General features: G+C 43.3%; 1 protein-coding gene across 6 annotated transcripts in view; it reads right to left on the minus strand.

Annotated features, from left to right (window-relative positions):
* The window catches only part of LOC137426933 (uncharacterized), a 63028-nt gene that overhangs the window by 25388 nt on the left and 13230 nt on the right, over window positions 1-24410 (minus strand). For 3 of the 6 annotated variants that reach the window (XM_078778839.1, XM_078778841.1, XM_078778840.1), the window contains 5 exons: window positions 14271-14397; window positions 13885-13974; window positions 9747-9949; window positions 8599-8641; window positions 2303-2411 (listed from right to left, as the gene is read on the minus strand). In XM_078778839.1, the coding sequence (XP_078634965.1) occupies window positions 2303-2411; window positions 8599-8641; window positions 9747-9949; window positions 13885-13974; window positions 14271-14397 (572 nt within the window). The remainder of the gene's footprint in view (window positions 1-2302; window positions 2412-8598; window positions 8642-9746; window positions 9950-13884; window positions 13975-14270; window positions 14398-24410) is intronic. The other 3 variants (XM_078778842.1, XM_078778843.1, XM_078778844.1) reach the window with 1 other exon arrangement.

The raw sequence follows: 24410 nt of genomic DNA on the forward strand, positions 1-24410 counted from the left end.
CAAAATGTACATGTTTCATGATATTTGTTATATTATATCACCTTTATCTATCAATATTGTTGAAATGAAGATCAAATAGCTGTGTGTTGAAATATGTTGAAAAAGTCAAAACTTTACATGGGGTGTACTTACTTTTTCACGTGACTGTACACGCACGCACGCACACACACTTTGAGACCTGGGAGAGCACATTTCCACCTTCTGAGACCCGCATATGGAGATAGCAACCAACAACACACAAGCAATTCTGAGAACTCAACTCTGTCCCATCTTTCCTTTCCCACAGCCATCCCCAAGTCTTCACCCTTCCCCTCCCAACTCCAAGGCATCAATCCCTTTCCCGCACTCAATCCTCCGACACCTCCCCCCCCCCCCCCAAAGCCTCAACCTTCCCCTTTTAAAGCTGTTCCATCTTTACCCTCCTCCCACTCGTAAAAGCAAACAGGCATTCCCACGTTGAAACAGCAGAATATTTAACGCTTTTTGCTCTATTTAACAGCTGTTTAAGAGAAGGAGGTCCAAAGGGTAAATTCTAAAGTTCTAAAGGGTAATTCTAATTGGTACTAATAGGTAATTCTAATGGGTTTATTGTAAAGGGTAAATTATAAAGTTCTAAAGGGTAATTCTAATGGGTAATTACAATGGATTCTAAAGGGTGAATTCTAACGTTCTAGAGGGCAATTCTAAATGGTTCCTAAATTGGCAACCGCAGTACATGTATAGAAATTGTGGGCAGAGTCAGGCAAACTGTCCAACCAATGTGTGGAACTCGGGCTCCTTTTATATATAGACTAGCTGAATGCACCCGGTGTTGCCTGGGTTCTTTTTTAATGAATTTAATCTTCTGTACATAGGTCTTACTACTATAATTCAGGTTTTACTCGCGACCGTAGAAGATTGACTACTATAATTCAGCTCAGCTTTTAATTGCGAAATTGGCCCAGCCCGGCCAAGGCGGCCACGCCACCTTGCCTATAACGGGCGGCCACGCCCGTCCCGACATCCTTTGTTTCAGAGGTTTCCTCCTATCTTTCACCGTTCAGGAGATTAACGCGTGCAGACAAGCAAACAAATGAAAAATCGGTCAGAGATGAGGACTTTCCGGAATGTACGTTTTTTTTAATCGGCCATTTTGGATCATTAAAAGTAAATAATTACCTCTGCCAAAGTTCAAACGACGGCGGTTTAACCTCCACATGAAAGAATTCCACATAGCTATTTGGGTGGTGTATAAGCTAACAGATCGCTGTCTCCATCGATTTTGCCAAGGCTGTAACACCTATCGGCTCAAAATCCTTTTAACTGTTGACTTGGTAGTTTTTACAATGAAGGAAACACGTATCGGGAGCACATACGACATAGCGATTGTGAATGTGACAGCTCCGAGGCGTCTTTCACTTCGCATCGCAGTGACGGCGAGCACCAACATGGTGGCTATAAGATTAAAATCTGGCTTCAAGTCCCCTCACCACCCAAAGCCTTCAACCAGACATATTAACACGCTCCTCCCCCTTCATTCCCGTTCTTCAAAGCAAAGCGGTAAAAATTATTGTATCGCCATTATATATTACTAGCAACTGTACCCGCCCCAAGGGCGGGGCTTCAATTGGGAGGCGCAAATGATTGGGTGACCATCGTTTTGGGTGACCTTGAGCCGAGAGAGTTAAAAATAATTGGGCACAGTCGATTCCAGGGCAAGGCAAATATGTGTGTAAAGTATGGCGATGCTATGTGCAACGATGTAGAGGTAGTACTGCACACAAACAGACAGACAAACCAACCAACCAACATACTTGCCGGAATCTATTCCGGCAAGTAACAAACAAAAACTTTCTTTTATATATTTTGATAGAAGATAGAAGATAGAAGATAGATTATAACACAAGCAGGGAGAATATTAAAATCTTACGATATTCAAAGTTGCAATAAAGTAGATTCTAAAATTAAAGAAACTAAAAGTGCAGCATAGAGCAAGGGTTCCCAAACCCAGGATCATGACCCCGACTTCACCCCCTCCCTCCTCAAAATTCCAGTTTTTTTTTTCGGGGGGAGGGGGGGGGAGGGGGGAGGGGTTTACATCTAAAGCGTTTTCTCCAAAACTTTTTTATTGTAGGTATCGGTACCAAGTAGGTACGGTCACCATTTTGATAGTGAGGTGAATGTGATTTCAATTTTTGGGTCGTGGACAAAAAAGTTTGGGAAACCACTGGTATAGAGTAATATTTCTCATATTTACCTTGATTATTTTTTTCTTCAAAAAAAATCATCAAAAAAAGGGAAAAAAATTATTTCTCATATTTACCTCAATTTGGGCTTTCCTTTGCAAAATGGCTTCTTTCAGTGCGACCACTGATTTTTTTTTCAAAGCAATGATTTCACACTTTTTGTTTGTGTCCAACTTTATCTGCACACTGGTTATGTGGTTAAGAAAGATTTCCACAATACACAGTACTAAGAGTGCATGGTAAGGACAAATGATCGATTTTTCAATATTAAAAATTTACATTGAAATGTTGCTCTTTATTCTAGTTGAATTGAAGAATGTGAAGTGAAAAATCAAAAATTCAATATAAAATGTAAAATCTGCCTTTGTCTTCCAGTTATTCATGTAATAGTCAGGTTCACTATGTTAACAAATATAATTTCGTTCAAAATTTTGGTAGATTAGCAAAACTATACATTTTTGGAATATTCAGAGCATGAGGAATCCAAAAATTAATGTTTACATTTGCGTAGACACCTTTGCGAAAATGACACTCAGGACAGTGATGAAGATAGTCAGGTTCACTATGTAAACAAATATAATTTCTTTCTAAATTTTGGGATTAGCAAACCTGTACATTTTTGGAATCTTCAGAGCATGGAGAATCTGAAAATCAATGTTGGCATTTGCACAGACACCTGCATGGCCGCCATTTTGGATTTTCAAAATGGCCGCCATAAAATACATATTTTGCGCGATCTCGGCTTCTAGTCAACCTAGAGACTTAATTAAATATGCTAATCCTATGTTTTCTGGGTCAATGAATCCAATAAAGGCCTCAAAATAGTGCTCAGGATTATAGAAAAGCAACAAACAAAGGTAATTGAAAACCATTCTCTTTATATTTGTGATATAACTGTATTACATAATACATGATATTGCAAGTCCTTTGAAGTTATAGGTTGTTATAGGAAGTTATAGGTAGTATCAGATTGAACTATAAGTCCTATACACAGGATCTACGAGGTCTATACCGTTCAGGAATATGCTTTTACAGATCTTCATCACTGTCCTGAGTGTCATTTTCGCAAAGGTGTCTACGCAAATGTAAACATTAATTTTTGGATTCCTCATGCTCTGAATATTCCAAAAATGTATAGTTTTGCTAATCTACCAAAATTTTGAACGAAAAAACATAGTGAACCTGACTATAATTTGGTACACACTGAAAAAAGGTGGGTGAAAATTTTAAGATAGGACATAGCAGCATGTACAGCATTTGACTTACCCTCGGAGATAGTAGGCAGGCTTTGGCAGATGAAGTGTACCTTTGTATGCTATATACACTGCACTTTTGATAATTTAAACATCTGCCAATTACAATTCAATAACCGAATCGAGGTCTTATGTAGATCATTCTCACCAATTCTAAAACCAACAATTTTGAAGACTTGTTTTTTTGTTAAAGCTATCACTTTGATGGAACCCTGAATCATAATTACTTCTTGTCTATTGACCCTCAGAAGTTAATCAAATATCCTTCTACACTCTCAGAACAGCCTATTATTTTATAACTAACAAAAGTATCTGGCGTTGCCGGGTAACTATGAGTCGCTTTCTGACGGGAATATGAAGAAAGGGGGGGAGGGGGAGGGGAGGAGGGGAGGAGAGAGGAGGAAGGGGGAGGGGAGGGGAGAGGGGGGAGCAGAAACGGGAGAGAGGAGGGAGGGGGAGAGAGGAGGGAGGGGGAGAGAGGAGGGAGGGGGAGAGAGGAGGGAGGGGGAGGGGAGAGAGGAGGGAGGGGAGGGGGAAAGGGAGGGGTGGAGGAGCGAGGAGGAGGAGCAGAGATGAGAGAAAGAAGGGGTAGAGGAAGCGGGGGGGGGGTGGGGGAGGGGGAGGGGAGGGAGAGTGACGCCTCGCCTCACCTCACGTTGCTTCGCTATAAACTCTGGAAGGGAGGAGGAGCGAGGAGTGGGGTGGGAGCGAGAGGTGTGTGGAAGGAGTGAGCGGTACTTTATTAGGAGGGAAGAGCGAAAAGAGCGAAGAGGGACAGAGGAGGGGAGGGGTAGAAAAGGTGAGGGGAGGTAGAAAAGGTGAGGGTGGGTAGAAAAGGTGAGGGTGGGTAGAAAAGGTGAGGGTGGGTAGAAAACGTGGGGGGGGGGCGGGGGGGCTGAAAATGTGGGGGGTGGGGGTCCGAAAATGTGGGGGGCGGGGGGCTGAAAATGTGGGGGGGGGGGCTGAAACTGTGGGGGGCTGGGTTGAAAAGGGGGGGGGAGGTGGGGAGGGAGTGGAAAAGGTGGGGGGGAGTGGAAAAGGTGGGGGGGGGAGTGGAAAAGGTGGGGGGGAGTAGAAAAGGTGGGGGGGAGTGGAAAAGGTGGAGGGGGAGTGGAAAAGGTGGAGGGGGAGTGGAAAAGGTGGAGGGGGAGTGGAAAAGGTGGAGGGGGAGTGGAAAAGGTGGAGGGGGAGTGGAAAAGGTGGGGGGTAGAAAAGGTGGGGGGGTAGAAAAGGTGGGGAGGGATAGAAAAGGTGGGGGGGGGGTAGAAGAGATGGGGAGGTAGCAAAGGTGGGGAGGTAGAAAAGGTGGGGGGGGTGTAGAAAAGGTGGGGGGGGTGTAGAAAAGGTGGGAGAGGGGTAGAAAAGGTGGGGGAGGGTAAAAAAAGGTGGGGGAGGGGTAGAAAAGGTGGGGGAGGGGTAGAAAAGGTTGGGGAGGGATAGAAAAGGTGGTGGAGGGGTAGAAAAGGTGGGGAAGGGGTAGAAAAGGTGGGGGAGGGGTAGAAAAGGTGGGGGAGGGGTAGAAAAGGTGGGGGAGGGGTAGAAAAGGTGGGGGGGTAGAAAAGGTGGGGGAGGGGTAGAAAAGGTGAGGTGGAGAGGGGAGGGGGTAGAAAAGGTGAGATGGAGAGGAGGAGGGGTAGAAAAGGTGAGGTGGAGAGGGGAGGGGGTAGAAAAGGTGAGGTGGCGAGGAGGCGGGGTAGAAAAGGTGAGGTGGAGAGGGGGAGTTAGCAAAGAGAATGATGTGCAATGAGAATGATAGGTTACGATGGCCAGATACTCTTAACCTGAGCCAGATAAAAAAATTTAAGCTGCGGAATTGAGCTTAGCAGTAATCTAATTCTGACTGCTAAAAAGCGTTAATTTGTTATCCGGGTGGACAGCACAGATGAAGTACACAAAAACGGTAACCACAAAGATTTACCTTTAAATAGTCTTCTATAAATGTGAAAATCAAGCAGCAAATCAGCGATTATGTGGAAACCTATGAGAGCAGACAAAATGTCTTCTTGACATTTGCAATGAAACAGTTCAACATGGTGGGTTGGTGGCCGTTCGATTTGAGTTCCAAACACGTCGTTTGAGTTGGGGTTTTTTTTGTTTTTTTTGTTAATAAGCATATTTTTGTAGGTATATTAATATAACTATCTATTAATACAATGAAAGTATATCGCACAAAAATGTTAGTCAATAAAAAAAAAGGGTACTTAATATCAAAAAGGGAGCTCTGTCTACTGTAACTCCATGGCTTGCAAAGCAGCCTGAATAGCATTCACCAACACCAAGTAGTGGTTAATCATATTCAAAAAGGGTGTTACAACACACCCAAACCTCCCCGACCTTGGGGCTAATTAATTAAGTACACAGGTATTTCTGGTTTCTTTTGTAGAGCCGTGGCCCAGCGGCTTAAGCACTGCAGTAAGCACTCCAACGAAATGGGTGATAAGGAACGGGTGGCTTGGCAAGCGATAGCAAGCTGATTGCTTCTGCTTGAAATGGCCGAAAATGTTCGGGACACCACCTCTTAAATACTTTAAAATATACGCATTCTGGGTCCATCATCGAGAAGACATTTTAAAATCAGATCGCAGGTACAGTGGAGTGACACCCTCTCCCATGGAAGTATGAAGTTATAAATTATTATTAAGTTAAATAAATAAAAAACTAATCCCAGAAGGAGAATGAGTCTCACTTAAATAAATGTGAAATCAAATATATGGTATCACTTAGTTATAATGTTTAAAAAAAAATTTTGAGCCTGGTGTTGGCTTAGCGGTTAGGGTGCCGGCTTGGGATCATAGGATCCTGGGTTCGAATCCCAGTCGATTGCTAAATTAACGCCAGGGGGGTTGACAGCCTGTCATCCTTCGAAGGTCGGCAAATTGAGTACCAGCTTGCTGGGATGAATGATCCCGGTGTGTACCCCGATTTAGAATAGGTACATGGTATCCCTGCGTGTAGTAAGAGGCGACTAAAAGGGTTGGCGTCAGGAAGGGCATCCGGCCATAAAAACATTGCCTCAAACAGGGAACCATGATTGTCATGGGGCCCGCAAGGCTAACCCCCGCTCTAGCGGGGAAAAATGGCCTTAAAACGACCATTCATTCATTCATTCATTCACTTAGTTATAAAAATCAAATATATGGTCAATTTTGTCAGATTTCACTCCAGATTTGGACATTTATTTAGTCTACAGCATCCAATCCTCATATCTGAATCCAAATTTGATGATATGCTTCAATTATGTAATGCCTTTCCTTTATGTAATGCCTTTATGTAATGTAATGCCAATTATGTAATGTAAATATGTAATGCCTTAAGATTATAATTATCGATCGTGTTTCCAAGGCAAGGCACGTTTGAATAGGCCGAAACAAAATGGCGGCTTAAGAACCCAGCGAGTGGCAGTGGGCTTTGGTTCAAGACAAAACGCTGGACTGTTCTGGAGTGGCCAGGAATGAGTTCAGATCTAAATCCCATTGAACACCTGTGGGGAGATCTGAAAACAGCAGTTGGGAGAAGGCACCCTTCAAATCTGGGAAAACCGGAGCAGATTGCACAAGAAGAGTGGACCAATCTGCCAGTAGAAAGGTGGAGGAAGCTCAATCATGGCTTTAGGAAGCTCTTGACTGCAGTTATTTTGTCCAAAGGTTGTGCTACCAAATATTAAGTCTAGGGTCTCAATAATTTTGTTCATGCCATTTATTTTTATTTTCTGATTTAAAAGGATATATTAAGTCCTGAATCAAAAGCAAAGGTTCTGTAATATTAACAGTGAAATAAAGAATTGGGGAGACCAAATACTTTCGTCAATTTCAACTTATTTTTCGAGAAAATTGTGTTATATGAAAAAAGTACAATGGTGCCAATATTTTTGGCCACGACTGCATGCCATGTAACATAAAATTTCTCTCATATAATTGATAAATGATAATGCGCGAGGTGAGTGCACTGATTACTGTGATGGCACCGAATAAGCAGGCGCTGACAGTGTGCTGAGGTTGCTTAGTTTTGTTAATTAGCACTGTCCGAGTTAATGTGAGGGTTTGTCTCTTTTCATTTCGCATATTTTCCTTGTTTCCTTTAACAACGCACTGTGCTGCCCCCGTTCTGCACCATCCCACTATTGTAGCCTGCAGCCATGCGGAATTAGATTAAGGATTCAGGGTAACATTAACTCCATTGCAAAGTACCATGGTAAACCTCAGCACAAATGTGGAACCAACCCTATTTTTGTAAATGCCACATTAACCTGTGCAACAGCTGCCAGCTTTGGGCTTAGACAACTATACTATATATTTACAACTATATTTATACTATACTATATACAACTATAGCTATATTTACTATATTACTACTATATTACTATTATTATAATTATCATTATGAATTAATTAATAATTAATTTATTATTATTATTACTATATTACTATAATTATTATTATTAATTAATAATTAATTCTCCTCTGGGCAAAACCTCTGTCTTCTGTCACTCAGTGCCTCGGCCATGAGGAGACAAGAGAAGAACATTGACGACCTAACTCATACTCCAAAGGGCTTCACCAACCCCTTCACTGAGCTCTTCAACTTGGCCACCAAAGCAGTGATGCCTCAGAGGGTCAGCCAGGACCCAGCTGTCCACCACCATCTCATATCTTTCCCCATCCAAAACCTAGATCGTTTCTACCCCCGTTAATTCAGCCTAAATCCACCTCCTTCAAATTCTGTTTTCTTTCCTGAAATCCCCTGTAGTGTCCATCTTGTTTATCCCGAGTACCCCACCCCAGCCCTCTCCCTTCCACAGATCTCCCGATGTCCCTGTTCTCTACTGTTATTGTACTTTCCTCTCTCTCCCCATCTCGTCTCCCGCTCCCTTATTATATGTTATATTATATGTGTTAACTCTTACATGAGCCTCGACTGAGTATACAAAAAAAACAATTTGTACACAGAATGCTCGATAGTGAAGTGACTGCTTCACAAAAACAACCCATTTCTGGATACAAAGTGGCAGATATTCAAATTGTCAATAGTAGAATGTATGTCAGTTTTGTTTTTGAAACCTTGGATTTCCAGCAGGTATTTTTGAATAAATTGCAGGTGGTGTGTGCATTATCAAAGGATACAATTTTATAATGGCTTCATTGAGAGTTGTAGAAGAGGATTGACCTGTAATGAAAAATGACTTTCAATGCCTTCCAAAAATATGAAAAAATTAGAGTTTCTTTATAAAGAATACTTGTTATAATGGATGTTATTTTAATGTATAGCACTTTTGGTGGGCAATTCCATTTTATTCAATGAATTTGGACTTGATAGAATGAACAGTGACATGTATTTGTTTTACAAAAGTATATTAAACTGTTGAGCCTTAATGGGGAAATTAATGCTGTCATTGTCAATGCTGTCACAGGTTACATGAATTTGTTTTTATTGATTAAAGTACAGATTGTAGAATAACTCAGCAGTATTCTAGGTTTCATTTCTGACAACATTGCATCAAACTACAAACTTGTCATCCTGGTGCTTGGCAGGAAGGACGTATCACAGATTGCCACATCCTTCAACGGGGCCATTTAGCTGGCTGTCCGGTCTGCAATCACTTGAAGAATTCAAAGAGCCCATGGTACCTTTTGAAAAGAGCAGTCATTTGTGTGCCGGCACCTTGGCCAAGTTCAAATGCCTGATTTACTCAAGAGAAGCAAGGCATCCATGGCAGAGCCACACCTCAGTAATTGATGCAATCAGACCAGATTAGTTATTGAATCGCAGTCAAGTACGAACTGGTACATATATGAACTGCTTCAAAATCCTTACAACTTCTGATGACGAGGAGATATACATATTACCAGTTGCTTTCACACATTTAAGTTTGTGACAGCAGTTATTATTTCATCATATGCAGCAAGTGGCTGTGGGTCTGCATCATTGTTGGGAGTGCTGCTGTGCTGATGATGCAGTCAGTGTCCCCTGTAGTTTAGAGCAGGAATTTGTAATTTGGCCAGGGTGCTGGTAACAACTCGTCTACTCTTCTCTAGGAATCTTTAACATCTAACAACTAATGCAAACAAATGTGACACTAAGTTTAACGTCCATCCAAGAGATGGCACACACATTCATATATTGCTCTCCATGCAAAACACCAAGATGTTTATAGCTTGGTCGAGATTTGAACCGAGACTAGACAACTCAGAGATGAACCGGTATAGTTATATTCTAACCTATACGAAGAACAAACGAACATATGAGATGTGTTTCAGATGCAAAACCTGACCTCTCTTTGATGTTTTGTTTAAAGTATAAATGAGAGCTTTAATCCGCTCCACCTCTCCAGTCACATCTCCAACACGCTGTTGTGCTTCCTCCAATTCTTGTTTCTTCAACAAGTAGACTTTTGCTAGTGGTTTTTGTTGATATTGTTGTTGGTAATTCTGCCAGATCGTCAAATAGTTTTTCTTGATGCCTTCAAAGCGTTCCCTGAACAGAAAAAATATTGTGCTCTGTTCCTTCATTTCAACTTATTGTCGCTTGAACTAAACACACATTTTTGATGAAACTTGGCCACAAGTGTCATATCTGATGCCTAACGAAGACGTATTGACTGCGTCAAAATATGCGCTCATTAACGGGTTGAAATCATGCCTAAAACGCTAAAAACATTACTGTCCTAACCTGCAGGGGGTGTTACATTAACACAGCCATGCCCTCAGCCAAACACATGACCTGTAACCTGTAAAAACATAACCAGTAAGCATGTATCTTTGTAATCAGCATTGAGAGGGCTTCCATTCAACCAATCAAGTGACCAGATTCTGCGCATTAACAAAATTTCGATATTTTATGATGGCATGGACTGTTGCCCCTGAACAATGTGCTATTTTTTATTCACAGATCTGTAATGTTGAAAACCAATAAAACTTGTGTTCAAAATGGAATAACTTCATGTCCATCTATCTATAATTCCAGCAATCTCTGTGTGTGTGTCTGTGTGTGTGTGTGTTTGTCTGTGACCGCTGTTTCTCGACAACCACGGGTCCGATATACTTGAAACTTGCCAGGTATATTGCTGGGGACCCGAGGATGTGCCTTTTCAAGGTTTTAAATTAATCGCAGAAGTAGTTACCGAGCTATGTCCAAAAAACGATTCAACCAATCAGAGAGCAGCGAGCTATCACGTGTGCCGAACGTGGCGAACACACTCTGCCTCGGATGGCACATTTGAGAGCGTATTCATTTATTTCCCGTCGGCAAACTATGTTGGCGCTATGTTGGCGTTAAACTATGTTTTAAAACTAATTAAAACTAATTTGCGATTCTTTCGCTTTCCTGCGATATGCGACCTTCCGGAGCTCCTGTGAGAGCGTGCGCCATTACGGATAGTACGGGTACGGGCATGCCATATGTTGGCGTTAAACTATGTTTTAAAACTAATTAAAACCATTTCATGTAAATAGAGGGGGGGGGGGGGATTGTCACTGTACTCGCAAGCCGTTCGCCGTTCGCTTTGGCGTTGCGAATGGACCAAAACATTTCATGAACCAAACCATTTCATGTAAAGCGTTCGCCGTTCGCTTTGGCGTTGCGAATGGACCAAAACATTTCATGGACCAAACCATTTCATGTAAATAGAGGGGGGGGGATATAATTTTAGATATATATATAGTACGGGCATGCCCTAGTATCTATAATAATAATAATAAAAGGCTGTGTGTGTGTGTGTGTGTGTGTGTGTGTGTGTGTGTGAATATGTGTGTCTCCTCCATAACTTCAAAACCATGAAACCTAGTGGTCCCAAACTTTACATGCATACATCTCGAACTCCAAAGGAGTGCATGAATGAAAACTGGGTGTTTGGTTGTATTAAAACAACCTTTTTGAAGGTAATTAACGGCCTTATTTAATTAAAACAAAACAGGCTTTATCCTTGGTCAATCTACTATCCATCGCAGGGGTCTTGTGCTTTTTCGGCCGACTCGAAAATGCCTTGCATTGGAACAGCCCACAACATTTTTTGAAGTTTCAGAGTTCTTTCAGAGAACTTCACCGATCGGTGAAGCAGTTTCAGAGAAGGGAATTTTTTAAATATCGGCTTTAAAGCTAATATGGCTGCCATACCACATGACATATGACCTTAGAAAATGTACACGCTGCGTATGTATGGGTAGGGGATCACGTTTGTGAAATTTCATGTTTATCGGATAAGGTTCGTTTTTCTATCCAAGATGGCTGCCAAACCACGTGACCTACAGCGTCATCATTTTCAAACTATATGCAGCAATGGTGTTAGATGACATTTGTAATTTTTCGCATTGATAGGGTAAGCGGCTTCTGAAATATTATTGTTTAATATTTTCCTTCAACCCAATTTTCCTGCCACACCATGTGACTGATGATGTTTTTTTAATCGCCCTGCCTCGTTGGTGACACACGTAAAGTTTTGAGTCGATCGCTTTGGTGGTTTGGAAGAAGATTTTTTTCAAGGTTTTAGGTTAAATCCAATATGGCTGCCAAACCATGTGACCCATGATGTCATAAGTTTACTATTTCAATACAAATGGGTCATAGATCACGTGCGTGCAATTTCAGATTTTTAAGATGAAGCATTGGATTAAAAAATTTGTGGCTGGTATACCACTTCACCAATAATGTCATTATCATGCTTTTGTTCCCCATTCAGAGTCCTTGACAATGTGCCAAGTTTCAAATTTTTCCATTTAATGGTTTCCGAGAAATATATTTTTTCATTTTTTGCGTTTAATTAAAGATGGCTGCCATACCACGTGACCTTTGATGTCACAATTATCATAAAAAATACTTTAAATGGTTGTCACTCATATCCTGAAAGTTTTGTCTCAATCGGACATGTGGTTGCTGAGAAAAACGAGGATTAGCTCGTACGGACGAATGGATGTAAAGACGGATGGATGTACGGACAATCCGAAAACATAATGCCTCTAGCCACCTTCGGGACGGAGGCATAAAAATACACAAGATGCTGTTGTGGAAATGACCCCTAGGGGTTAACATTGCTTAGTATCATTTAGTTACCTCCTTAATGAATGTCTTAGAGTAAGCATGAGGTAATGAATCATGATATTAAATGTGCATTGCTTATGTGATATAGACAACGTCCACCCATCATAATGCATGTATATAAAAATCACCATTCCCGCAAGCCTCTGTTTTATGTTCAACCCTTTGGAAACCTGTCTTTATGTTATTTTTAGCATTCTACTAGGACGTTGGCACCAGGCCAGGTGTGGAAACAGCTTTGTTGCTGCTCGAGAGGGAGGTACCTTGCCCGACTGACGAGTTGTGAGAGTGGTCCTCTCTACATCGAATGGGAACCTCAACCAAAGGTGAGTGAGAGGGGTGGGGTGCGGCACGTCATGGATAATGCATGGGGCGGAGGCAATAAAAGGTGTGGGGAGGAGGAAGGAGAGGATGGAAGCCTGGGAGAAAGCTGCGCTTCCTCATTTATGCCGCCATTCCCTGCCCGCTCTAGAGCCATGCCCTCTCCTCCGGGCCAGATGCACGGGATGCGATGGGCCGTTTCTCTGCCCGGATCTTCCTGCAGGATTCTGCCAGAAGTACTGGGTATTTGTCTCATGGATTCCCTCTGTCTTCTCTATCAAGGTGTGAATGTGGGCGCAGATGAAGGATATAGTAATTAAGGAATCTGTTCATTGTTTCATGTGCGTGTTTGGTTCGGTAAGGGTAAGGGTTTTTTTATTGCCATTTATTATATTTACTTCCTGTATTTCTTCCCTTGTGTGACTATTACGAGTCCAATTTAATATACCTGTTCTCGGGGTGAATTTGGGTTATCGTGGTCACCTTTGCAATCAAGAAAGTCAGGTGATGGTTAATTGGCTACACCAATTACTGGTGTCTATCCAGACCATACCGTTCGCCTCATCGGCTGTTCATTAGAGACGAGGCATGCAGTACCAATTAGCATAACGCCTGACTGATTTGACAGTCCCACCAGCATGGTATTGGAATTGAAAGACCCGTAATCCGGCCCGGGAGGGCCGACCATACAAGCCATTAAGGTCATGTTGAAGCAATCTGCCAGGATGGCACCAGGCAACAGGAACGAACCTGCATGTCTGCAACAATACTATTGATTGAAACAAGTTTCCTTGTTCTCAGGAAGTTATAGCTAGGCACATAAAAAAATTAACAGCATTAGGATGTTGGCAGAATTCTTTTAAAAGAGAATAAGTGCTTTGTGGCAGAAACAATAGAGGGACATGGATGGATCTGAAGAATAGGCAGGTAATATTGTGCAAGTGCTTGGCAGTATGTATGAGTTTTACTTACCTTCTCCCCAGCCAGTTAACTCCACTCCACCCTTATTTCTACCCCTCCACACCCTTAACTAGCCACACTCAAAAAATATTACTTACATGTCGTTGTTCATAGTTTCACAGATGGTTCGCAGTTCTTTTTCCAAACTTTCTTGATGTTGAATCAAAATGTTCTGAGTCAACTTGAGGCTGCAGAGATGATGCTAATCAGCAAGTTTAAAACAGTTTCACTATATATTTACATCCATCCCGCTACATTGTAGTGCTTACACAAATGTCAAATTATGTGTATATAAATAAAATAGTAACTAAGCAAAGTATTTCCCCATTTAAAAAAAATTCCTTTGTAAAAAGAATGCCGCAAAAAAAAATCATTACCAGGAAAAACGTTAGGCTGAACAGAGCAATAAATGGGTGTTTAATCATATGGACCTCCCGAAGACAGTTTAAGTCCAGGTTTATCACCCGTCCAGTTATCATCTCACCCGTCCAGGTTTCTCTTGCTGTAATCTAGTTGTTGCAGAGAGCGTGAAATATCTCTGTTTATATTCTCGATTTGGGTTTGCTGTTCCATCATCAATTTTTCTTTCTCCTTCAGCCTTGTAGTGTATACTGCAAAATTTGTGAACTGCTTATTTCACAAGAACGCACTAAAATTATGCCATACATACGGGGGAGTGGAGTGACAAGTTACTTGAATGTAAAAAGTCAAATAAGTGAAAGTTGTGAAATGTTTTGGATGTCATTTGCAGACACCTTAGCATAAAGTCAGGAACTGGGTGTGAGCCTATTTCAAAAGTATGGGATATCCTGAAGTATAAATTAGAAGTTTGTTTGAAAATTTTTCTTGTGAAGAAAAAAATTAAATTTAACATAATTACATACATGTACAGTACAATAAAAACATGCAAACAGATAAATTATTACCAAAAAATGCTTTTGTTTTAACCAAGTACATTATAGGGGGTCATATGTGTGCATGAAATTGACTCGAGAATTATTGACTCAAACAAATCAATGACAACAGGCAAGAAGCGCAATCATTTTTGGGAGTCGATGACCTTGCAGAGGACCTGTGTCAGACCTTTCAGACCTATTGATGACATTCTTGGAGCACCTTCCTCATCAAAATGGAGGTCTCTCATCATTTTTGATGTCATGTGTTGATATCGTTACCTCTGACACCAAAGGTGGACAGAGGTTGTGTTTTCACCCCTGTCTGTTTGGTTGTGTGCAGGATATCTCAAAAAGTTATAAATGGATTCAGACGAAATTTGGTGCAGGTTGGGTGTGTGACAATGACAAATGTATTAGATTTTGATGAAGATCCAGATACGAGAACATTTTCATTTTTTGAATTGATTCTTCACCATTGAGAAATGAGGCTAAAACGATACATAACACGATATTTCAAAAAGGTGTAGACGAATAATGACAAAACGTAGTGAATGAGTTGGGTAGGTGACAAGAACAAGCGGATTACACAATGGTTCAGGCCCGAATCCCGAACCAGTCTATTAGTGGGATACGAAACGTAAACCATTCATCCCGACAGAGGTATGCACGCTGCCGAGTGTCATTCCAGTTGAAGATATTTTGTTTGCCTTGCTTCATGCATCTTGAGAACGTAACTAGCCATTACACCTTGGTGCCATAAAATGAATAATACCATTGCGCTTTGCTTGACAAATTCAATTATGGTATACAAGGTATCTACCGGCATACTATGCCGATGTGATAATGCTGCCAGTGGAACACCCAGATGTCCACAAAACTTAATGGATGGGTACTTTTCTGTGCAGCTCTCTGACAGAAATCCATTCGGCCCCATTCCTGTCGACCAAACCACTGAATTCAGTCAACAACAAGCGTTACGCCGAGGTCCCCTGTCGGTGAAGTGATGTGAGTTGACAAAGTGGAAGACGCAAGGCGGCCATCTTGGATTTTGACGTGGCGACCCAATTTTCAATAGCGTTCTCCCTTATGCGTAGATACACCCACACACCAGATTAGAAGTTAGTAGTTCGTTTATTTTTCAAGATATTTCGCTCACAAGGTTCAGACATATATATGGTGGCGGCCATCTTGGATTTTGACGTGGCGACCCAATTTTCAAGAGCGTTCTTCCTTATGCCTAGATACACCCACACACCAGATTAGAAGTTGGTACTTCGCTTATTTTTCCAAGATATTCCGCTCACAAGTTTCAGACATACATGGCGGTGGCCATCTTGGATTTTGACGTGGGTTGCACCCACACACCAAATTAGAATTCGGTCCTTCGCTTACGCACGCACGCACGCCCGCACGCACAGACGGACGCACGGACGGACGCACACACGGACGGAGGGGAAAACCATAGTCCCCCTTTCGCTCCGCGGTGCGACGGGGGACAATGAAAACGTAAAGTAGAGCATTGCGATTGTGATATATGACAGGTTTGACGATATGTTCGGCATGAACAGCATACACAGACTTGGCATTTAATATAGAATTTTTTTTCTTTTCTTGACTTGGGTTTACTTTCTGAACTCAGTATATCAATCTAGTGAGTTTCTTTTACGCTTCAGTGATTTCTTTGTTAAAAGAACCATGTCACTGATTGTCTGTCGAAGCAAGAAGTCAATAACAGGATTATATCACAGGTGGCATGACAAAATGTACGGACAGGTACATTTGATGATTGGCTTCACAATCGGGTATATAAGGGTTGTTGCGCTGTGTATTAGTGGAAAACAACTGCTGCACATCTACAAAAGTTATTGCCGCTTCCTCTGGAGATGGTCCGTCAACTCGACAATGCTGTTTGTCATGGAGTGGTGGCTTTACGAAATTCCGGCATGAAACAGCGTGCTATTGCTCAGCAGTATGGCATCACTCAAGGTCAGGTGTCAAAGATCCTGAAACGAAATGCTCAGAGGGGTGTCCCTACTCCAATACCGAGGCCAGGACGTCCCCGCAGAACCACAAGGAGAGATGACCGCCAGCTGCACCGGTTAGTCCGCAATGGCCGTACCAAGTCAGCTAATCGGCTTAGGGCTGAGTGACAGCAACTGACAAATGTGCCTGTATCCAGAAGGCTCATCAACCAATGACTGCTTCAAGCAGGCTATCGTGCCAGGCGTCCCCTGAGAAAGCCACGCCTGACCAGACAACACCGCCAGCGCCGATTGCAGTGGGCCAGAGAGCACCGTCAATGGCAGCCAGGACACTGGAATCACGTGATCTTCAGTGACGAGTCTAGATTTCTGGTTTATCGTCAAAATGGCCGTGCACAAGCGCGCAGACAAGGACATGAAGCCTACAACGAAGATTGTATAGTGCCAAGAGTCCAAGCTGAAGGTGGTGGGGTGACCGTTTGGGCTGCTTTTCATGCAGGGGGCAAAACTGACCTGGTTGTTCTGAATGGAAACCTGAACCGGTTCAAGTACAGGGTCATTCTGGAAGAAACATTGCTTCCATTTGCTCGTGCAGCCTTTCGAGGAAACTTTGTCTTCCAAGATGACAATACACGGCCTCATCGTGCTCGCATGATCCAACACTTTCTTGCTGACCGTGGTGTAGAGCATATGGAGTGGCCTGCCATGTCCCCGGATATGAATCCGATAGAGAACTTGTGGGCAGAATTAACGCGTCAAATCGACAACTTGTACCAGCAGCCTGCCTCTGTGCGTGAATTGCAGCAGGCTATTGTCACTGCATGGAAAGCGATTCCTGTCCAAACCTTGGCAAATCTCGTGAACAGCATGCCTTAACGTGTACGTGCTCTTCTGAATGCTCGTGGGGGCTACACGAAGTACTGAACTGTAATTTTACTGTCCGTAATCCCAGTCGTAATTTATCTTTTGTTTTTGTTTAAAAAATTTTTTGCCTAATGTGCAAAATAAAGAGATACTTCTGGAAAACGTATAGTCAGGGCCCTTAGGGATATTTTGGTTCAAATTCTTCCAAAAGCATCAAATTTGGTGCAGATGTTGCCCATGCCATACTCTTTCGATTTTTGACGGGCGCCAAGGGCGGTATGATCCGGGGACCATACCGGTCCATCCCACCATGTCACCTGACCTATGACGTCATAATTAATATATGCATACAATCACATGGCGTACTATAAGTGGTCAAAGTTCAAAATGAATCGATCGAAAAATGAAGGCAGGGATCCATTTTTAAGGTTTTCATAAAATCCAATATGGCCGCCAGGTCACATGACCTATGACATCATATTTATGACATGTATACAATCATGTACACATGAACCCGGATCATGATCGCACAAAAATTAAACACAAGGATATGGCATACAGTTCATAAAACATCAAAATCCGTACCTTTGTAATTAGACTGATGAACTGCATATGCCTGAAAATTTGGAAATAGACATGTAAATATTTCCTCTAATTGTCAAAAATAAGGTCAGAGTTCGATTACCCAACCCAGAAACATAAAATGGTGAACCTCGCGTAAATCTTGACAAAAAACTCAAAAACCGACACGTTTGACTCAAAAATGACCTTTAAGATGACCTTGAGGGTTGACGTTGACCTCAAATCATCAAAATAACATCATAATTGGATTCCTCGACCTCGAAAACCCCTGAAAAGTGGTATCATACATGATTCCAACCCTTTTGGTTATTTAACTGATTTTCCTCTAATCCGGGTGGCGGCCATTTAGTATTTCGCCAATATGGGCCCCCGGGGGGGGGGGGGCGCCCGTCTTGGCGCCCGTCAAAAATCGAAAGAGTATGGCATGGGCAACATCTGGGCCAAATTTGGTGCTTTTGGAAGAATTTGAACCAAACGGCCCCAAAATATCCCTAAGGGCCCTGACTAGTACAGAAATTTAACACAGTAATGTCCGTGAATTGAGTTCGATATCAGTTTACATCACTTTCAAGGATCAATTTATTTGCTTTGAAATGTCAAATGTGGTTTTTGTTTCTTTTAAAGGTCACATTAACAAAATCTAGAATAATTTCAACATAATTCCAATGAACTTTTGGTTCTAAGTCATCTTGAAAAGTAAGTTCACCCCCACAAAAAAAATATGCCATATTAAATGCCAAGTCTATAAATCAAAATGGCGGGGCGTGGCGAGTCAGCTGCAGCACCGCCGTAATGACATCAGACGTAATCACATCACCCTGTCATGTGATCAGATTCTCAGCTCGGATTGGTATGTTTGAGGGGACATACATACACACATACATACATACATACATACATACATACAGACGGACAGACACTGTTCTAGACGGCTCTGTCCGATGGGCTACGCCGTAAAAATGGAAAGGATGAGAAATCAGTGTTGCTGCAAAGGAGCAAGAGTTCTTCGGCACCTTGACAGGGAAAGTAGCTACTTCAGAAATTGTTTAAATTTAATGAATGCACACAAGATGGAAGATCAATGTTATTCAGATTTCCGAACTGAGAGACTTGAAAATGTTGCACCAAAGAAGAAATTCCATGAAACTATGAAGATGACTAAGCTGAAAACTTTCAGGAATTTGTGTGAAATGAAGGAATCAGAGAGTAATGGAAGAGCAATTGCATTAAAAACAGATAGAGCTATCTTTGGTCGTGTCATTGTGATGGCATAATAATAATAATAATAATAATAATAATAATAATGCATTTATTTTATATAGCGCTTTTCAGGAAGCCCAAAGACGCTTTGACAGAGTGCAAAACATAATGCATAGCAAAACATAAAGACAATTGCAAAAAAAGAAGAATCAATAGGGAAATATTCAAAGCACAAAGGAGGGAGAAGGAGAGGAGATAGTCAGTGGTTAGATGCTGTGGGTTAAATGTTGAATGCAGTGTTGAACAGGTGGGTCTTGAGTGATGTTTTGAATGTGGTGAGTGAGGAGGAGTCTCTGATGGTGTGAGGTAGCGAGTTCCAGAGGGTGGGAGCAGCGATGGAGAAGGCCCTGTCCCCCCAGGATCTAAATTTGGTCCGGATGGGGGGGGTCAGGAGATTGGTACCAGCAGAGCGGAGGTTGCGGGTGGGAGTGTGTCTGGAGAGGAGGTCAGCCAGGTAGGATGGGGCCAGGTTATGGAGGGCTTTGTAGGTCAAGAGGAGGATTTTGTACTGGATTCTCTGGGAGATGGGGAGCCAGTGAAGCTTGTAAAGGACGGGGGTGATGTGGTCACGGGTCCGGGAATGGGTGAGTAGACGGGCAGCGGAGTTCTGAATGTATTGGAGTTTATTGGTGATTGTTGAGGGTGAACCATAAAGGAGGCTATTGCAGTAGTCCAGACGGGAAGTGATGAAGGCGTGGATGAGGGTTTCTGCAGCCACGGAGGAGAGGGATGGACGGAGACGGGCGATGTTTTTCAGGTGAAAGAAGGCTGTCTTTGTGATCTGTTTAGTGTATTTGTCGAAGGAGAGGGTTTGGTCAAAGATGATGCCAAGATTCCGGATGTGAGGGGAGGTGGATACTGGGAAACCGTCGATGTTGAGGGCAAAGTTATGGGTGGACTTGGTGAGCGTTTTTGGGCCAATGATGATTATTTCAGATTTATCACAGTTAAGTTTGAGGAAGTTGATTTGAAGCCAGGATTTTATTTCAGTGATGCAGTTTGTCAGGATAGAGTGGGTGGCGGTGGAGATGGACTTGGTGGAGATGAAAAGCTGGATGTCATCGGCGAAGCAGTGGAATTGGAGACCATGACGGCGGATTAAGTGACCGAGGGGGGACAGGTAAAGGATGAAGAGGAGGGGGCCAAGAACTGAACCTTGGGGGACACCTTGGGGGAGGGGAGCAGTGGGGGATTTGCAGTTATTGATGGAGATGAACTGACGTCTGTCAGAGAGGTATGATTTAATCCAAGAGAGGGCAGTGCCGGTAATGTTAAAGGTGGTTTCAAGTCGGGTGAGGAGGATGGTGTGATCGATGGTGTCAAAGGCGGCGCTGAGGTCGAGGAGGATGAGAATGTTGAGGTTGCCAGCGTCAGAGGAGAGGAGAAGGTCGTTGGTGATTTTGAGGAGAGCAGTTTCAGTACTGTGGTTGGAGCGGAATCCGGATTGGAATGTTTCATACAGGTTATTGGCAGAGAGGTGAATTCAGACGTAATTCAGACGCATAGAGCCACAGTTTCGTAATCACAGATGTACTCTCTCATCCTATTGGACCTTTTCTGTGGGCCCTCGCACAATCTGAAGGTTTTCTTCGCAAGACAAAAAATTATTGTAGCCGGATCCGGATATTCACCAAAATCTAATCATCTCGTCCTTGTCACATACCGAACCTCTATGTTGACCTCTTGGCCAATGTTGACCTCAAAAATACTTGGTGGTTGAATTCAGTGATCAGATATGCAAATCCTCTTAAAATTTCAAGTTAATTGTATGAAAATTGAAGATTTTAGAAACTTGGCCTATGTTGACTTTTTGGCCAATGTTGACCTCAAAAATACTTGGACGAATTGAGTGACCAAATATGCAAATCCTCTTCAAATTTCAAGTTAATCGGATAAACATAGGGGCAATACACCTGGCGCTCAACTGGAAGAATAAACAGTATACTGCACTGACTAAAGGTATTTTAAATCAATTTCAATGGTTGCTGGAAGACAGGGCAGCATGTACAATCATACTAACATAATCATAAGTCTTTAAACAAAGAAACAAAAAATACCTATTTTGGGGGGCACCCCATGCCCACCCCATGTACCTCCTCAGACCCCAATTTTTCCAATGCCTTGAACAAGCATTGGTACATCATGGATGATGAAGGTTGTGGTGAAGTTTCATAAAAAATGTGTGTGTAGGCTCTGAGAAAAAAAAGCAAATACCTATTTTGGGGGGCAAGCTACCCATAGACTACCTTAGACCCCGATTTTTTTTAATGCCAGGAACAAACTTTGGTACACCACGGGTGGTGAAGGTTGTGGTCAAGTTTCATCAGAATGCGCCTGTACCACGTGGCCTATGACATCATAATTATCATTAAAATATTATACAAGAGGAGGTACACCTGTGGTGAAAATTTCCTGTAGATCGGACCAACGGTTGCAGAGAAAAGCATATTTATTCTGTGCGCACAAACAGACGGTCTCAAATGCAATACCCTCTCCTCTGGCGAGGGTAACAAGAAAGAAACCAGAGTGGAAACTGAGTACTCGCGTCATCACCGGGCTCCCTTGGCTGCCCGGCGAGCTCGTAATGTAGTGTCTGGAGATTGAATAGGAAAGGAACGGTGTTCAAAAAAATACCGATTTTGAGGGAGCAAAACCCTGCCCCCACCCCTCATCCTTCATTTGAATTGATTTCCAATTATTCTCATTAAATCCTTGATTTTTGCATTTTATTCTTGTATTGTGAATTTTGCTTGCGTCGTATTTGTGTTTGTGGGTTCGAGGAATAAACCCCGTGGCGGCTGTCCATAAGGTAACGCTCCGGGTCCTTCCCGTGCACGCAAAAAGATAATCCTGCCACGTTTGGGTGTATGCCTCGGAGTATCAACATTCGGCTATTCCTCTGTGGCCGGTGTTCACCGGCTACGGACGTGACAATACCATATATAATTTGTGCCAAGTTGGGTCACAATCCCATTAGCAGTTTCTGAGTTTTCTGAGGAGTTGCAAGTGTTTACGGACTGACGGACGGATGACGGAAGACGGGCCATCGCATGAGGTCCCTGGAACTACGTTCGAAGTGAGCTAAAAACGAGCCATAGGTATCGTGGCTTTCCTTCATTCCCCTCCCCCGTCCCTCCCCTGTGTCGTTCTTTTTTTTTTTTTTTTTTTTTTTTTTTTTCTATACTGAATCGAGGCTCGTGAAAGAGCTGACAACCGCGAGGGAAAGACAAAGACAGTACATGGGGACCGCGAGGGAAAGACAAAGACAGTACATGGGGACCGCGAGGGAAAGACAGTACATGGGGACCGCGAGGGAAAGACAAAAATAGCACATGGGGACCGCGAGGGAAAGACAAAGACAGCACATAGGGACCGCGAGGGAAAGACAAAGACAGTACATGGGGACCGCGAGGGAAAGACAAAAACAGCACATGGGGACCGCGAGGGAAAGACAGTACATGGGGACCGCGAGGGAAAGACAAAAACAGCACATGGGGACCGCGAGGGAAAGACAAAGACAGTACATGGGGACCGCGAGGGAAAGACAGTACATGGGGACCGCGAGGGAAAGACAAAAACAGTACATGGGGACCGCGAGGGAAAGACAAAGACAGTACATGGGGACCGCGAGGGAAAGACAGTACATGGGGACCGCGAGGGAAAGACAGTACATGGGGACCGCGAGGGAAAGACAAAAACAGCACATGGGGACCACGAGGGAAAGACAAAGACAGCACATGGGGACCGCGAGGGAAAGACAAAGACAGCACATAGGGACCGCGAGGGAAAGACAAAGACAGTACATGGGGACCGCGAGGGAAAGACAAAGACAGTACATGGGGACCGCGAGGGAAAGACAGTACATGGGGACCGCGAGGGAAAGACAAAAACAGCACATGGGGACCGCGAGGGAAAGACAAAGACAGCACATAGGGACCGCGAGGGAAAGACAAAGACAGTACATGGGGACCGCGAGGGAAAGACAAAGACAGTACATGGGGACCGCGAGGGAAAGACAGTACATGGGGACCGCGAGGGAAAGACAAAAACAGCACATGGGGACCGCGAGGGAAAGACAAAGACAGTACATGGGGACCGCGAGGGAAAGACAGTACATGGGGACCGCGAGGGAAAGACAAAAACAGCACATGGGGACCGCGAGGGAAAGACAAAGACAGCACATAGGGACCGCGAGGGAAAGACAAAGACAGTACATGGGGACCGCGAGGGAAAGACAAAGACAGTACATGGGGACCGCGAGGGAAAGACAGTACATGGGGACCGCGAGGGAAAGACAAAAACAGTACATGGGGACCGCGAGGGAAAGACAAAGACAGTACATGGGGACCGCGAGGGAAAGACAAAGACAGCACATAGGGACCGTGAGGGAAAGACAAAGACAGTACATAGGGACCGCGAGGGAAAGACAAAGACAGTACATGGGGACCGCGAGGGAAAGACAAAGACAGTACATGGGGACCGCGAGGGAAAGACAGTACATGGGGACCGCGAGGGAAAGACAAAAACAGCACATGGGGACCGCGAGGGAAAGACAAAGACAGTACATGGGGACCGCGAGGGAAAGACAGTACATGGGGACCGCGAGGGAAAGACAAAAACAGCACATGGGGACCGCGAGGGAAAGACAGTACATGGGGACCGCGAGGGAAAGACAAAGACAGTACATGGGGACCACGAGGGAAAGACAAAGACAGCACATGGGGACCGCGAGGGAAAGACAGTACATGGGGACCGCGAGGGAAAGACAAAGACAGCACATGGGGACCGCGAGGGAAAGACAGTACATGGGGACCGCGAGGGAAAGACAAAGACAGTACATGGGGACCACGAGGGAAAGACAAAGACCAAGTTCTTGTGGACATAGTTGAGGTTTGCCTTTCTTAACTTATTCTATTGCTTGTAATTTATGTGCCTCCTTTTGAGCATCTTTTATACTCTTTATAGCACCCACAACATTTCCCACGGTAGAAGCGGTTGAACCTATTAGGTCTTTATGTTTAGGAATTGTTGAACCAATAC

The sequence above is a fragment of the Myxine glutinosa genome, chromosome 5, assembly GCF_964187855.1.
Source record: "Myxine glutinosa chromosome 5, kmMyxGlut1.1, whole genome shotgun sequence".
Classification (NCBI taxonomy): domain Eukaryota; kingdom Metazoa; phylum Chordata; class Myxini; order Myxiniformes; family Myxinidae; genus Myxine; species Myxine glutinosa.